Below are 16,972 nucleotides of genomic sequence, written 5' to 3' on the forward strand. Positions count from 1 at the left end.
CTAATACACCATCTTTCTATATTCAAATGTACGCAAAGTCGAAATGTCCTAGTATATGAGGTTGCAGAATGTCATTTATCCAAGCATACATCAATCATGAGGTAAAATAAGACTATTTGACCTAAACCTATCTGCTGCATTCTACATATCCAATGGACTATTTTTATATGTTCAAGCGTTAGCTCTTTGTATATTATATGAACACAAAATGGTACAGTTGATGGATGAGGTGCTGGATGAGGTGCTGTCAAGTGTTATATAGCAGTGCATATTAAAGGTATATAGCAGTGCATATTAAAGGTTGGGTGAGTTAAGCTTCTACGGCCGGCGCAAAGGGTGATATTAGGGAGCTGTCATCTGTCATCTAGAGGAAGAAGAGCTGGTGGTGGTAAAGTGCAAGGGTGGCAGTGGAGTTGAGGAAGGTGACGATGCCGTAGCCGCAAGCGCCTCGAAAGTTTCCGGTGCCGCCAACAATGGAGATCTCGTTAGTGCCAGCGTTGATGAGGCCTTGCAGGCTGATGGTGCCATTGAGCGAGCCATCGTCGAAGGCGAGGACCTCAGCTTCGACGCCGTGGAAGTCGGCGGTGGAGCTGGCTTGGACGGTGTAACCACGCATGGAGCCGAGCAGCGTGGAGGCTGGGTCAGCGCCGTGCGTGACATTGAAGGCGAAGAGCTGTGTCTGGCCGAAGGTGCCCGTGGAGCCGGTGGGGTCAATGGGAGCGATGAGGGTGTGCATGTCAGAGGGGCCCAGTCCCACTTGGACATAGTACTCCAGGGGCCTGGACTGCACGATGCTCCAGGATGCCGCCCGTCCTGCGTGGGCTGCTGGCATCACGAGTATTAACAACATGAGGGCAACGTTTAGGGCGACCTGGATCGACTGCTGCCTCTTCAACAACAACGCATGAGCTGACCCTTGAGAGTGATTATGCATGATGGCGTCGATTTGTGTGTGTGTGTGTGTGCGGGCTGACGTGGGCGTGGCAGGTGCGTGTGCGAGCCACAGAGAAAGGGAGAGATGATCAGTTGAGAGAGAGAGAGTCTTATGAGAGAGTTCGATAGTGGGAGGGGAGGGGGGGGAGAGATCTGTACACTTGCTGCTTGATAAGAGTATTGGTGCTGGTGCAGCTATGTATATAATAGCGCCTGGCCTGCCGGATGTTGACTTTGTATATGAGCCTGGCGGATGTTGACTTTGACCTGGCCGGCCGGATGTTGACTTTGTATATCAGCAGCCATCATCCATCATCAGATGAGCGATGACCCGGCACCACACGTGCGCAATGAACTTGACGTTGCATGAGGTCGTAGATGAGCATGCATGCAGTGGGTTTCCTGCAGGCTGCGATACTCTCTTGCCTCCATTGATCTGCCCACAAGCTAGCTATACCAAACCAAACAAAAGCGGACTTGGAGTTTTTTTCCTTAGACACAAAGATGCTCGATTATTGGGTTTTTCATAGGCTCTAGTGGAGTTTCTTTGCACTCAAGCTCAATGATGCACAAAGATTCTTTCTACTAGTCTTCCTTGGTAGGCCTTGCTATATAACATCTATAGAATATAACATGACACATTCAAATTGACATTCATTTCAAGTTTTGTAATGTCAGTTTGATTCATCTAGAATACATGCACCCAAGGTACACTTGATCTCATTTAGGAAGTCAAGTTTTATTTCACAAATAATGGTCAAGAACATAAGCAATTTAAGGTCCGTTGCATGTCTTACCAAGCATGACATCTTGTATAAACTTGCAAGTAGCCTCTAAATCGAGCTTGTGAATATATGGCATTTGTTACAAAGCTCCCATGCGTGACTACAAACTGGGAATAGTTGGGCAAGGTCATCGTGCAAGAGAACACATTTGTTGTTGAAGGGATCTACGAATGTCCGACTTTCTATGTTGACATTTTGTCTTACGATAGGTAAAAATTCGTTTGGATTAACACGGACAACTCGTCTATAATTATAATATCTGCCTCTTTTACGTCGAAATGTCACTCATCGGTCTCATGAATAGAGAGGGGATACTATCGATTCAGGACTCGTATCTTGAACTAGTAATGGATTGTAGACGCAATACTGCTAAGTCTTGTTGCCGCTCCGATGGCAAAGCACCCAACGATAATACACAAGTGAGAGCAGCAGTAGTGTCTATTTCATTTGTTTGTCGACCTCGTTAATCCGTATATATGTGAGGTATGCCGTCGTGCAAAGATGTCACATTGCATGCTCCAACCTTTATACAATGCAATAATTTCAGACCATGGCCTAGCATATGGACGATAAGTTAGTTCAAGTTGTCTGCAGTTTGCTCCCTAGCTTATTGACGCTTGGACTGTAATCTTGTACGTCTTGACAACTTCATACTGACACCTAGTACTGGGAAACGAGGACATATATAGTATGGAATCAATAATTTAGACACCTAGTATAATATCAACTATTTAGAGCTAAAGTAAGGATGCACAAGGTCAATTCACTACTTTGATACACCACATGTATTCACTACTTATGTATTCACTATTGTGATACTTCACATGCATTGGCTAGCAACCGTATGCAAAGAGTTGTGTGTATAACTAACATGTGAAAATGTTGATCAACATCGATCGAGTGTATAGCTATGAAAACGAGATCCAAATAAACCGAAGTAAAGGAAGTAATGCGGATAAATATAAAACAAGCAAACAGATAAAAGTATGGACGAGCTACAACAATAAATGAGGTGCCTTACTGACCTGCAATGTTGTACTCCTGCTTTTTGATTGTCCGATCTACATGCCGATATTTGAGTTTTACTACAGAAAGCAATGTGAATAGTTAAACAAATCGTGTTGCAATGAAATGTCAAAGATTGGACGTGCAAAGTATACAATGCACATCATATAGAGGTACCATACACAAGTACGGTGGAGAGCTCGCACTGCGATCTCTCCAAAAAATTATAAGAAACGGAAGACGTGCCCTGCCCCGTAGCGTTAATGTGTTGTGCCAAGTAAACACATGCGCATGGGAAATTGGATACATATAACAGACCTTGTAGTGTTGCTGAGATGGAATCACGCTCGTGCAATTAGAACGTGCAGTGTTGTGAATATCTGTCCTCCCTGCCATACACAAAACATGAAGATGTAACTCTATGTTCCATGTCCTCTGATCAGTATTACCTTGTCTGTGTGTGTCTGTGTGCGCACCTGCCTGCGTGCCTCGTGCGCACATGCACGTGTGTGTGTTGTAAGTTGCTTTGATCAACAATTAGGTCTTCTTGCCTCCTTGTCGACTAGCACACGTTACGTATCGTGCTTCCTAACTGCACATGATATGGGCATCTTGAGGTCCGCATCCCCATAGCAAAAGGCACTATATTCACTCCCCTCATCAATAATCTAAACGTGCATTTGGCGAACTACTATTACGTGATGCTCATAGGCATTAGTACGTGTGGCGTTCCGCTCGAAATCATTCACCTTCAAAAGAGAGCCAAAAAATGGTGGAGACGTTGTCATATTTAGTAGTTATGAAGCCCATACTACCTTGCATTCAGCTGTCTACTAGGCATTGTGACAAGCTATGACCAACTAGACCTTGTAAATGCCCCATGTTATACTTTTCAACACATCATCCTACTGTACTTCAAGAAAACACAACGTCAAATTTTTTAATCCGTTTGTCGTATGTTATTTCCAAGGGGTTTTAATCAGGATCTCAATCAAGTGGAAATTCTATTCAACACCGCTCGAAGGTGAGGGTATAATGGGTGTGTTTTTGTGGCCAAGAGACTACATAATCAAGCTCGTCACGAAAAATTGTAAAATATATATTGATGCCTTTGACAATGATCTCACTTTCAAGAGAAATAGATTTGTTTTTTGCATTGAGCGTCCGTGAGTCTCGTGCTTTGAGCAGTACAATGAGGAAAAAAAACTCTAAAGATCCATCGGATTTGGGCCTCCAATAACCACTTTCTACATGCAAGGGGTGCAACAACCATCCATTAGAAAGTGATATCTCTAGTCAAAAGATGCAACTTGAAGGCTATCAAGGTGCGATCCCTCCAAAAGATGCAAAAGTGAGTGCTCATGACAGAGGTACTAGTAGTTTTGTTAATGATTGAATTGAGGTGGCGGCATAAAGATTGCGACCTTTTTTGCATACAATAAGATTCCACATGTTTGGTCCAATTGATGGGGCCGCCACCACCCCATTCAACCAGCTCTCCTTCTCAAGTTTTGGCAGCCTTCCAATTTGCAGCACCGCACCCTAGCCAACCCCTCTGTCAAGACAAACCTTCTCGAATTTTTTCCGATGTAATGGATCTTATATGGTAAGCCAGTAAGAGATGCAAAGAAATCTAACTCGTCTCTGCAAGAAAACAAAGATAAGATGCAACATCATGAGGAATGTATTTGCACAAGACGGCGCTTTGAACCTAACATATATGATATATTGAGTGTATAACTAAATAAAATATCTTTTGTGTCTTGAGGTTGGAAAATGCATTCAACAGTAGACAAACTCTGTCCTCTTGACGTTGAAGTTGGTTCTGCATTTGGACAATATATTAATAGCAGCATGCCTTGCGTTATGGAATGTTAAGTCGTTGTTAACGATAATTGCACTCGGCTTGTGTAGCACACGTCTTGTCATCGACCACTGTCAAAACATACAAAGAATTTATTATGTTAGAATTAAAAAACTCATAAACCCTAAACTATAGAAAATAAAGAGCAATGCGAAAACACTTACAAAATCGGCCTCAAATGATGCCCATCCACCGCTCCCCAAGTGGTGCGAGCTCCCTGCCTCTACTCGCGCTCTGGCTGATCCTTTTGTTGCTTCCACTTGTCGGGATTCTCGCGCGCTGCTTTCTTCGCATTCTTCCAATCTTCTTTGGCCAGCCAATCTGGCCTGTTCCACCCATGCTTGATTGCTTTTTGCACTTTGGAACGCTTGTGTTTGCAGTATTCGCTCATTCGAATCTTCATCATGTCTTCATTGAAGCGCTGATCCCGTGTTGGAACGGGAAACTCATCATGAAGTATGCTGATGACTCTGTTTTTTAAATCACTTGGTACTTCACTCCATTTGTTTAGTATGTAGTGTCTAAACAGCTGAGAGCAAAGACCACGCATGCGCGAGATCACCTTCTTGCCGTCATCATCCATGATGATGCCGTCGCTGAAGTCGACGGAGTAAGGCAATCCCTCTGGCCGGTGACGCGTGAACCTAGGTGTCCCGGCAGGGGTCTCTAGCGGCGTGTCGATGGGGGTACGGACGTCTGGTGTCTCCACCGGCGTCTGGGCCCCGAAGCGAGGAGTGTCGAGTGGGGTGGCCTCTGGCGGAGTAGGTAGAGGTGTGTAGCTGCTAGGAACAATCAGCCGTGCAAAACCTGGCGTAGATGGCGATGCTGTGGCTGGTGTGGAGGCGGGCAAAGAAGGGGAGGGTAAAGAGCCTCGTCGAACACGAGGCGGTGTGGAGGCATCGGTGGCGGAATCCCCACAACAACCGCCACCGCCACCACTAGAGCGCCGGTGTCTAGACGAGTGTGAAGCTTCGGAGCACGCAGAATGCTCCGAAATAGAGGGATATGCGGATGGAGTAGGAATGCGTGATGATGCGCCAGAGTGATGACGCTCCACGTACCACTGTCTCTGCTGCGGTGACAAAGAAGAAAGAAACTCCTCATCATCCATACCTACATTAAACACATGAATATTTAAACTTAATATTGAATGAATAGTGTAGACAATGACGCAAAGACCATTAAATACAATGACGTAATGACGCAAAGACCATTAAATACAATGTCAAAAACTCAGAATTTTCAATCAAAAGATGTGAGCGCCATGGAAGGTACTTAGAGAGCCAGAGCTTTTACAACACGGAGCAAAATTGTTCAAATACAATATTTGTGGCTTTAAGAGATCTCTCTGTCATCCTCGCATAACTCAGCATAACTTCCTATATCTATATAGAGCTCTCCGTTTAAACACATATCCTCTGTTTCATTTTGTAGCTCCTCTGCATGCACCCCATATAGAGTAGTAGCATCTTGATGCTCGTCTGGCACCACCGCAGCGGCTTCTGATTGAGCATCTTCTCTGATCTCCTCCATTGATGCTGTTGTGATTGGCACATGGTAGCCTCCATACGTCCTTGCACTATGAGGGGCTACCTCTATGACGTACCACCAGTTTGATGTAGACTTTGTAGGATGAAATATTACCTGCCAGAGCCACATAGCTTACATGAGAGCTTTCAAGCACATAACTTGTAAAAGGGGGATGCTAACTATTTACATACTTACTTGTTCACAATGCTCTGGTAGTACGAAAGTGTCTCTTAGGTCAGTCCATTTCTTAGTAGAATCCACCTCAAGAAAACCAGACTCTCCTCTACGCACAGTAGCGTTGCGACCCTCCATGATTATCTTGAACCATTGCACGTCGAACAAGTCGACAAAAAATCCTCTGTAATCGATCCTCAAATTCTCTTGCAGCATGCCGAAGTAAGTGAGTTCCGCCACCACAGGATCTGCATCAGAGGAACGTCGTCGACTAGACTGTTCAAATTTTTCCATGATTCCACAATCTTGAGTAAAACGCTTTTTGTCGATTCATTCCACCCTAAAATGTCGACCTTTACACCATGCTGCTGTGTATGACTTATGCTACAACGAACAAAGATTATGAGTGGCCATTCAAACGTTTAGAAATAAAGTCACTAGCATGTCGTACATTGCAAACTTACCTTGGTCGTGCAACCCCGAGAGTACTCCCACTCTTCCTCAGTCACTTCGTCATCGCATTGTTGTGCGCTTTTCAATTGGTTGTGCAACCATCTTAAGCTCATGAAGGTTGGTAGGCTCTCCAGAACCGTTGGATAGTGCATCGGTGGTCGTCTTCCCCGTCTCCACTCGATTCGTGCCCTTTGTCGCTCTTGCTTTGTATCCTCATATTGTGAAATCCACTTTTGCATCACTGGATTGTGAAGCATGCAAAATCGGTTGATTTTAGCCTCTAGATCTTCCGTCATCTTCTTCTCAACACCGAGATTTCACATGACAATCCCAGATATGCGCTCATCATCTATGGTTCGCCATAGCGTGTCCCGGGCTTTATCAAATCCATCTAGCCACTCTCCAATGTACACTACGGACTCTGATACCAACCAACCTTCTGCCATGCTACCCTCCGGACGTGCCTTTTGACGCACATATCCCTTAAGCATTTTCATGAAACGTTCTAAGAAGAACATCCATCTGGAATGAACTGTGCCAGCTATTTCCACCTCATCAACTATGTGAACAAGAAGATGCACCTGAATGGTTAGCATGGTAGTAGGAAAATGTTTCTCAAACATGCACACAAGCTCCGCAGCATTTAGTTTGGCGAATGGTATGGAGTCTACGTTGATCTCCTTTTGTGAGATCCATTGCACCAGCTTTGCAAGTTTGTAGATTGTGTTACGGATGTCGAGAGACAAACATCCCTCAATGGCAACCGGTAAAATAAACTGTAAAGTATGTGCAGCAATGATATTAAAGTCCACATTTTATGCAATGATATTAAAGTCCACTATGAACGTACCTGACACATTTTATGCCAATCGTGTGACTTCAAACCGGTAAGCTTTCCTTCTTTAGTAAAACACGTTCGGAGCGAGTGAATTACGCCAGTGGGGGTCCGCAAAGATCGAATGGTCTCTTTTACTTTGCGTTCTTGGGCTCCTATGAGAATCCACCTTTCTAAGGTCAACTCTGGCTCCCAAAGTATCTTTCTTACCGGTCAGATGGTCCCATAGTAGATTACCCACATTCTTGAATATGTGCATTGGATCGAGCAAGTGATTGATCATGAGTCGGGGCCAGTATGGTAACTCGTACCATAGAGATAGTCTCTTCATCCCTGGAGGCAATCCATCATCGCATATCTCCTTCTGCTCTAACCATGCTTGTGCAGACATCCTTGGTGGATCTCTTCCCAAAAATCCGTCGCGTAACACATGATTCTCTGGAAGATATTCTTGATGACCTTCGTAGATTTTCTTCTTCAGTGAGGACGCCCTACGTGCATTCAGTCTAGGTCCACATGTGACACATGCTCTGTATCCGCTTGTTTGAAGCCATGCATGTATACACATGATAATAGATCAACTATGGGAAAAAACAAGATTTACAGTGTCTGAGTGAGGAGTGTCAATAGATCACCTGAGCATTTTGTTAGCCCAGGATAGTCATGCATGGTACACATTAGAATGCCTTTGATCAAAGCATTCCGTCGTCCTGTGTGTCGGCTCATATCCACCACCTCTATGCCAATCCACAATTGTTGTAGCTCTTCCAATAGTGGACGAAGATACACATCCATATTCCCCACTTTATATCGCCCTGGCACAATCAAGCTTAGCCATAGGTGCCCCTTCTTCGTAGTCAACCACGGGGGAATTTTGTAGTTGACGATGACAACGGGCCATACACTGTAAGATGTTGATCTTTGACCAAATGGATTTACGCCATCCATAGCCAGGCCTAAGCGCAAATATCAAGCTTCCTTGGCAAAATCCGACCATGTTCCATCTATATGTTTCCAGGCTGCGCAATCTGCAGGAATTCGTAGCACACCATCCGAAGATTTATTCTCCTCATGCCATGATGCTAGGGCGGCCATGGACTTACATTCGAAGAAATGCTTGATGCGAGGAAGCAGAGGAAAATGTCGCAAAACCTTTTGTGGAATTTTTGTCCCGTGGAGATCTACTCGATATCTTTCTGAATCACATTTCGGACACTTCTCCATGTCTATGTATTCCCCTCTAAAAAGAATGCAGTCATTAGGACAAGCGTGGATAGAATTGTAATCCATCCCCAAGTTTCGCAAAATCTTTCTTGCTTCATCTCGGGAATCTGGCATCACATTGTCAGCTAGTAGTATGTGCTCTTTAAGCAATCTACACAACATAAAAATACAATACAGTCGTGTAAAAATCTATCAGATCATTATACATTTAGAGTTTTATTAAAGTAAACTAATTGTAATAGATCACCTGAAAAGCGCTGTGATGCTAGTGTCACTCCATCCAAACTTTGCCTGCATGTTGAGAAGAACCAGGAGTGCTTTCAATCTAGACATACGTGCTCCTTTATACAATGGCGTATCGGCTTCACTTTTCATATCATCATAGATAAGCCTTTCTGAATCCATGATCGTCTCGATCATTTCATCAATCTCGGGCTCAAACATTGCCTCTTTGGGAATGTGCTTTGCATGATCATCCCCTGAACTGTCAGAGGCTACATCTTGTGGCCTCACATATGCTGCTTGACCAAAGCGCCTGTGAACACGTCTATTGGGTTGCAAGATTGCTGCTTGTTGGCCAGCGTCAGAGTCCGACGAGTTATAATTGGCAACAACTCGATCTATAATAGATGGATCGAATCGCCAAATTTGCGAACGTGCTGCAAAGAAACACGTCTTGTCCGTCGCACAGCATGCTTGCATTGATTACAAGGACATAAGACCCTCGTTGAGAGATAGGTGTTTCGGTTGGACGGTCCCACATCCTCGTCACTACTCATAATGAGGGTAAAAATCTTATAACCTGGACAACAAATTTAATATTCTATTGGCATTCTTCGTCTTATCTCTCTCTCTCTCTCTCTCTCTCTCTCTCTCTCTCTCTCTCTCTCTCTCTCTCTCTCTTCTCTCCTTTACCTCACATTCTCTAGTCATGTCCAATCCCCGCACACCTCGGTCTAGAGGTGCACGGAGATCAGAACCACCGGGTTATAATCTCGTCTTTATTGGTCAATACCTATATTTGTGGGTACAAGAAATCTACACACCCACGTCTACATGATACTGCATGTAGTGGACAAAATCTCTTTGCCTCTTCTCTAGCTGTAGCACTTCTCAGCATCTTAACATCTTTTCACAGTAGATCTTTTCACTGTTCATCTAACTCTAAACCCTAAACCGTAAGTAATTCTTGTGTGGACTCGATCTAACGTAAATAAGCGTAAATCTAAATAAACGTAAATCTAACTAAAAATAAACCTAAATCTAATTTAACTTAAGTCTACATCTAACCTAATCTTTAACGTCTTTTGGGATAGTTTCCTACGACGTTAAAACTCTCTTCTTCTTGTGTGTGTGTGTGTGTGTGTGTGGGTAAACGTAAATAAACCTAAGTCTAATCTAATATAACATAAATCTAAATCTAACGTAAATTATGTTATATTAAAAACAAAGAACTAAACTAACAAGGATTATAAGAACCTTAAAACTGATTTCACACATAATTTTTCACATAACTCGGCAAGAGTTGGCATTCTCATCACTAAAGATGTGAGAGTTAACTTCCGGCGGTGACGCTGCCTCATCTCCATCCACATCTGACGACAGCAATTGGCCCTTTAAACCGTTCTTGCTCTTGTTACTAACTTTGAAGTTGCTGTTGAATGACTAGAGGTTGTCTAGATGGTCATTGTGTCGAGGATGTAGTGACTCTTGCCGCCCTAAAGATCCACCTTCTTCCCTATCTTCTGAAGACATTTCACCAGTACTTTTGGATCGACGGAGCCCACCATGAGTGAAGGCAGCAATACCCTATATTCCATTGAGGGCTTTCTTCACCCGCTTCATGCAGGCATCGCAGTCTATGGAGACCTAAATCTAATCTAATATAACGTAAATCTAAATCTAGTGTAAATAAACGTAAATGTAATTAAAAATAAACCTAAATCTAATCTAATTTAACTTAAATAAACCTAAATCTAATTTAACGTAAGTCTATATCTAACCTAATCTTGAACGTCTTTTAGGATAGTTTCCTACGACGTTATAACTCTCTTCTTCTTGTGTGTGTGCGCGTGTGTGGATGTGTGTGCCAATAAAAAGAGATAAATGGTATAAGCTTTCTATCACCCATGCCAAGTATGATAGATTGATTATGCCATTTCCCTCTTGAATAATAGGTCTTGAGTTCAACTCCTCGTCGGCTAGATCTTTAGGTCTTTTAATTTTAATTAGTTTCCTATGATGTTAAATTAGTTTCTCTCTCTTTCTCTCTCAATGTGTGTGCGTTTTTTTGGATCGTATGCATGTTTTCTCTCTCTTTTCCTCTCTCAATGTGTGCATTTTTTTGTTTATGCATGTTCTCTCTCTCTTTTCCTCTCTCAATGCGTGCGTTTTTTGTTTATGCATGCTCTCTCTATCTTGTCCTCTCTCAATGTGTGTGTGCATTCTTTGTTTATGTATGTGTGTGTGCGTTTTTGTTTATGTTTGTACTCTCTCTCTCTCTCTCTCTCTCTCTCTCTCTCTCTCAAAAACACTATGTGTGTGTGTGTATGTGTGTGTGAGAGAGAGAGAGAGAGAAGGAGAGAGAAAGAGGGGAAGGGAACATGAGAGTGAGGAGAGGGAAGGAGCATACGTGGCTCTCCTTCCTCTCCTCGTGTGCGTGTGTGCGTGTGTGTGTGGAGAAGAAAAAGAGAGAGAGAGAGAGAGAGAGAGAGAGAGAGAGAGAGAGGGAGAGCGTTACCTGCTCCTTGCTTGAGGGTGCCAAAAAACTCAGATCTGAGATCTGAGTTTTTGGGCGCGCTGTGTTATTTTTTTAGCGCAGTCGGCGTCGCTATGAGCATCGCAAATTTCTTTGTAAATTTGCGACGCTCATAGCGACGCCGGGATTTTTTTTTTTGAGCGTCGCTGTGTGAGCGTCGCTAATATGAATAGCCTCTTGTAGTGATAAGCGTACAAGTTAGGGGTAGGCCCCCAATAATTTATCTCCTAAGCTTAAAAATAAGGGAGGGGGTATCATATTTAGGGGGGCAGGGGGAAAGTGAGAAAAGGGAAAAACAAAAGGAATTTTTTGTGTTTGAAAATCATGGCTTCCCAAAACAGTCTTCCCTCAAACTTGTGAGTCAATAGCTACCAAGATACATGCAGGAACCAACACTGCTTTGTATCAATTGCTTGTTTTGTTATTATGGTTCATTTGTTGAGGGATGAAAGCTATAAAGATTTTGTATAGATGAAAATTTACATGGAGAACCTAACACAACTTTATAACCATGTTTTTTTAGTAATTTAGATGGCTCAAAATGGACAAGGAGCTAGAGTAAGAGTTTGTATAGATGAAAATTTACATGGAGAACCTAACACAACTTTATAACCATGTTTTTTGAGTATTCTAGATGGGTCAAAATGAACAAGTAGCTAGAGTAAGAGTTTGCATAGATGAAAATTTACATGGAGAACCTAACACAACTTTATAACCCTGTTCTTTAAGTATTTTAGATGGGTCAAAATGGACAAGTAGCTAGAGTGCGGGCTAAACAGGCACATAGTTTGAAAGTAAAATTAAGAAACATTGAGGGTACATCTAGTTATGAACAAAAGTGGTTCCTTAGTACATTGTCAGTCACTATGCTACATGCTCTTTGACTATTTTTACTCAGTTGGATCATGTGAGACTTAAATTGTATATGTAAGATAGGGGTAAGATAAAAAAGTCCCCTGCTACTCAAGGTACATGGGAAGATCTTTGCTGCTGGCCATATCTTGCCAACCGAAACCCCGATTGACAAACTGGAAAGACTGACATGCTCGTTGAAGTGAGTACTTTGGACCTATGCATTCCTATCATCTTTGACCTTTTATCAGTAGGTGCTCGATCTGGTACGGATCTGGTACTAACTCAAATAAAACTATTATAACTTCTTATCTGTAGCTCCGATTGACAAGCCATAAAGACATGCCTGTAGAGAACTTTGAGTAGTTCAATTTTGATCAATAAAATCCCAGCTATGAGCACTTCAAGCATACTCACTGTTTAGCATTACCAAGACATCTTTTGGCCCTTAGAGCCGCATCTAGCACACTTTTAGCTTAAAATTGGCTTGTTATCAAGCCCTCATAACTGGTGACTAATCATGTAGGATTCAAATAATCCTGATTGGCATTCGTTTGCTCATTTTTTTGTCTTGGAAGCGGAGCAGTACGAAAACATGGAAAAGAGAGGACGCAACAGGAGTGTTTTCTTGTGAAGAATTATGCAAAAAGGTCATTTTGAGAACTATATTTGGGGGCCACTTTACGTGATTGTGGGATGCATGATTGAGAACAGTTTAGTGCCAGTTGTGCGAATGGATGTAGAAGGGTTTTGGCCTATTCGGGGTCTGTTTGAGGCCAATCAAAAGGCCAAAGATGCCCAAGGGATAAAATGAAGTGTGGACATTAAAAAAATGTAGCTCAGTTTTTGGTGTTTTTGGAGCCTGTTTTGGCCATAAACTACTTTTTCGAGCTCGGATTTGAGCACTTTGATATTGTAGACTAGGACTTTTGGCCATTCTGGACGCAATGGTGCTGTCCATTTTGCCAAATTTTGTATTGTTTTTGTGATGTTTTGGTTGTGTAAGTTTTTCCTATGTGATTGAAGCCTTTGCTCAAATTGTATCTGGCATTTTTCATCCATATGGTGTGAGCTATTTGCCCCATTGGTATTGACCCAAGGTCAATTGTATCTAAGCATAAAAAATATTCCTTCTTTGAGCTGAATTGTGTATGTGTGTGTGTGTGTGTTGAGCGGGCAGATGGATAGTCTCTATCCTCTCACTCCATCGGTGTGTTCCCTATCTCAGCCACGTGGATTTTGTAAGCCGAAAAAGGAGGTGGACAATTTTATGATTTTTGGCCTTCCATAACTCCCACATATGATCTTGGATTTGAGCAGAGATGATAGATCTACAATCTTTGCATTGAGCTCTTTCCATAGATATGCTACATGATATGGTTTTACCTGCTAGACTTTTAATTCCATTTTGGGGGTGAAATTTGAATTCAAATAAACTAGCCGTTTGGCCTGTTTGAATTCAAAAGTTGTTCTTTGATTACTTTCTTAATTCTAAAGGTTTGACTTCTATCAACTGCCAAATAAAGAGGCCCTCATAGACCCCATTCTATTCCTAATGGATGCGAAGGAGTAGTCAACAAGCAACATTCTCACCTCCGGCAAGTTGTTGGGCACCATATGTGCAGTAGGTGAGGAGGACGAGACCAAGAGAAGAGGCACACAAATTAGATAAATTCTCAGGGAAAGACCCGGGTTTCGGTTTTTGCAGGTTCTGTTAGTACAGGCGCTCTTGCAGGCATTAAACATCCAAATACATATCTATATAAGCGTCAAAAAAATCCTTGATACAAGCGTCAAAAATTTGAAGATGAAAATGTTGAAAATGTTCATCTCCCTCCATACTTATCTACACATAAACCGACGCCCGCCATTGTCACCCATAATTTGGCGTCGAAATTTAAGTTATCTCTTGTAGTGTAATGTCATAAAATCTAATATCTACGTATCTTATGATTTTCTCATATTGAACTGAGCATTTAATGTGGGAAAATGAAAGGGAACAAGAGTTAGAATATAGATATGTGGTTTTAGATCTATATCAACACGAAACCAAAAGGGAGAGAAGGCTACCTCTCATTAAGGGTCCAAAAGAGAGATGGTCTATCAAAGAGAAATAAGCAGATAATGGATATTAAAAGACCTCCAAAGGTTAGTGTTAAAAGTCCTTAGACCTATGACCTTTAGGTACTTTAAACCTTAGGCAAGCTAGGTATGTGCTTGAGGTGCTTGCCTTGCTTGAGTTGACTAAGGTGCTTGAGGTGCTTCTCGTGCTTGATGACTAAGGTGCTTGAGGTGTTCAAAGTCAAGCATGACTCCTACAAAGGATGGGGCGATCCCTAAAGGTAGGGACATGAGAGAGAACACACACACACACACACACACACTCATTCACACAATCAAGGCAAGCCCAAGACTTAAAAGGGAAGAAGGACACATGTCAAGCAACTACCCATGTTGTACTCATGGTGTGCATGAATCCTATTGCATGGTCTTTAGGGAGGTCCAATGAGAATTTAGATGCATTTTATTAATTACTAAGCTCTCTCTCTCAAAAGGGAAAAGAAGGAAATGTGTACAATGCTATCTCTATTGCCTGAAATGATCACAGCCTGTGATTGGCTAGGATTGGCAAGGGCCAATAGTGATCAAGCATGAGTAAAGAGACAGAGGCGTCTACCTAGGCAAGGAGGGGACTCATTTTGGCTTATTCTCACATGACACTCACACTCTCTCTCATTGTGTTGAGCAAGAATTACTCCATCTCCTTCTCCAAGTTTGAAAAGTAGAGAGCCTACACCAACACCTGTTGGCTATGGGATACAAATCTAACCAAGAGTCAAGCTTCAATGGCATGCTCATCTTCTCTACCATCTATATTACTATGCTAAACTAAGTTCCAAGAGTAATCTATGGTGAGGAAACTACTTCTTTATCGTATGGTACTTCTTTTTCCTCTTCCCATCCCTCACTCCCGGCTAGCTCTCTCCATCTTTGAAATTGTTTGAGGTCTTGTGATTGAGGCCGAGGACAAGTTAATGTTTTTGCAAGGTAGTACTGGCATAAATTTGGTGTATCAAGTTTACCATCTTCATCCATCAACAAGGTCTCAAGGAGCACAAAGATGTATTGTATCAAGTCTCTCTTTAAGGGAGAATCTATAATACAAAATCCTTTTGGAGGGGGAAATCGTCTTAAAGTAAATCCCGTCTTCAACTATTGTCAATTTCTCTAACTCTCTCTCTCTCTCTCTCTCTCTCTCTCTCTCTCTCTCTCTCTCTCTCTCTCTTTTACAAGTATTGTTCATGCCAAGCTAACTAGGTGTAATGTTCATTTTTCTACCTTCAATTCAGTGCTCTCCCTATGCTCTTTAAGAATTCTCTTAAGGAAATGCTCACTATTGTTACTTTAATTCCAATACGATCAATGTTATAGCCATATTCTGTTACAGAGTGGGCCTATTATCATATTTTAGTGTATTAAATATGATCAATTGGACAAATGGTGGTATTTATCCTCATTTTTCAATTCTTTCCAATTCTAATCTTGATGTGCGACTTTTGTGCACCTTATGGATATTCAAAGATTTGGGTTTGTGCGAGTCTATAATTGAGATACAATGAAGACAAGTTTAGATTTCAAAGCCTCAAATTGTGTGGGAACACTACACTGAATAGATGGTACTTGTTTTTTAGCTGAAAACTATCTTGAGAGGGTGTGGACAAAGCAAAACCTATGAAATTTAAAAAGATTAATGATAAAACTAGTATAAGAGCATGGCTACAAAAGAGTATTGATAAGAGTATTGGTGCTGGTGCAGCATGACATCTTGTATAAACTTGCAAGTAGCCTCTGGATCGAGCTTGTGAATATATGGCATTTGTTACAAAGCTCCCATGCGTGACTACAAACTGGGAATAGTTGGGCAAGGTCATCGTGCAAGAGAACACATTTGTTGTTGAAGGGATCTACCAATGTCCTACTTTCTATGTTGACATTTTGTCTTACGATAGGTAAAAATTTGTTTGGATTAACACGGATAGCTCGTCTATAATTATAACATCTGCCTCTTTTATGTCCAAATATCACTCATCGGTCTCATGAATAGAGAGGGGATACTATCGATTCAGGATTGGTATCTTGAACTAGTGATGGATTGTAGATGCAATGCTGCTAAGTCTTGTTGTTGCTGCTCCGATGGCAAAGCACCCAACGATAATACACAAGTGAGAGCAGCACTAGTGTCTATTTCATTTGTTTGTCGACCTCGTTAATCCCTATATATGTGAGGTATGCCGTCGTGCAGGAGGGACATATTTTTAGATTGTGAGCAAAGATGTCACATTGCATGCTCCAACCTTTATAAAATGCAGTAATTTCAGACCATGGCCTAGCATATGGACGATAAGTTAGTTTCAAGTTGTCTACAGTTTGGAATCAATAATTTAGACACCTAGTATAATATCAACTATTTAGAGCGAAAGTAAGGATGCACAAGGTCAATTCACTACTTTGATACACCACATGCACTCACTACTTGTGTATTCACTATTGTAATACTT

General features: G+C 42.0%; 1 protein-coding gene across 1 annotated transcript; it reads right to left on the reverse strand.

Moving 5' to 3' along the window:
- Positions 1 to 364: 364 nt before the first annotated feature.
- LOC147420432 (uncharacterized) lies at positions 365 to 934 on the reverse strand. Its single transcript, XM_086504540.1, has one exon. It carries the CDS (start codon positions 932 to 934, stop codon positions 365 to 367), a length of 570 nt encoding a protein of 189 aa, XP_086360666.1.
- Between the last annotated feature and the right edge of the window lie 16,038 nt (positions 935 to 16,972).

The sequence above is a fragment of the Adiantum capillus-veneris genome, chromosome 28 (genome assembly GCF_014529385.1).
Source record: "Adiantum capillus-veneris isolate H3 chromosome 28, ASM1452938v2, whole genome shotgun sequence".
Taxonomy (NCBI): Eukaryota; Viridiplantae; Streptophyta; class Polypodiopsida; order Polypodiales; family Pteridaceae; genus Adiantum; species Adiantum capillus-veneris.

Excerpts from the sequence above, each read along its gene's own strand:
- LOC147420432 (XM_086504540.1), bottom strand. The coding sequence starts at position 934 with ATGCATAATCACTCTCAAGGGTCAGCTCATGCGTTGTTGTTGAAGAGG.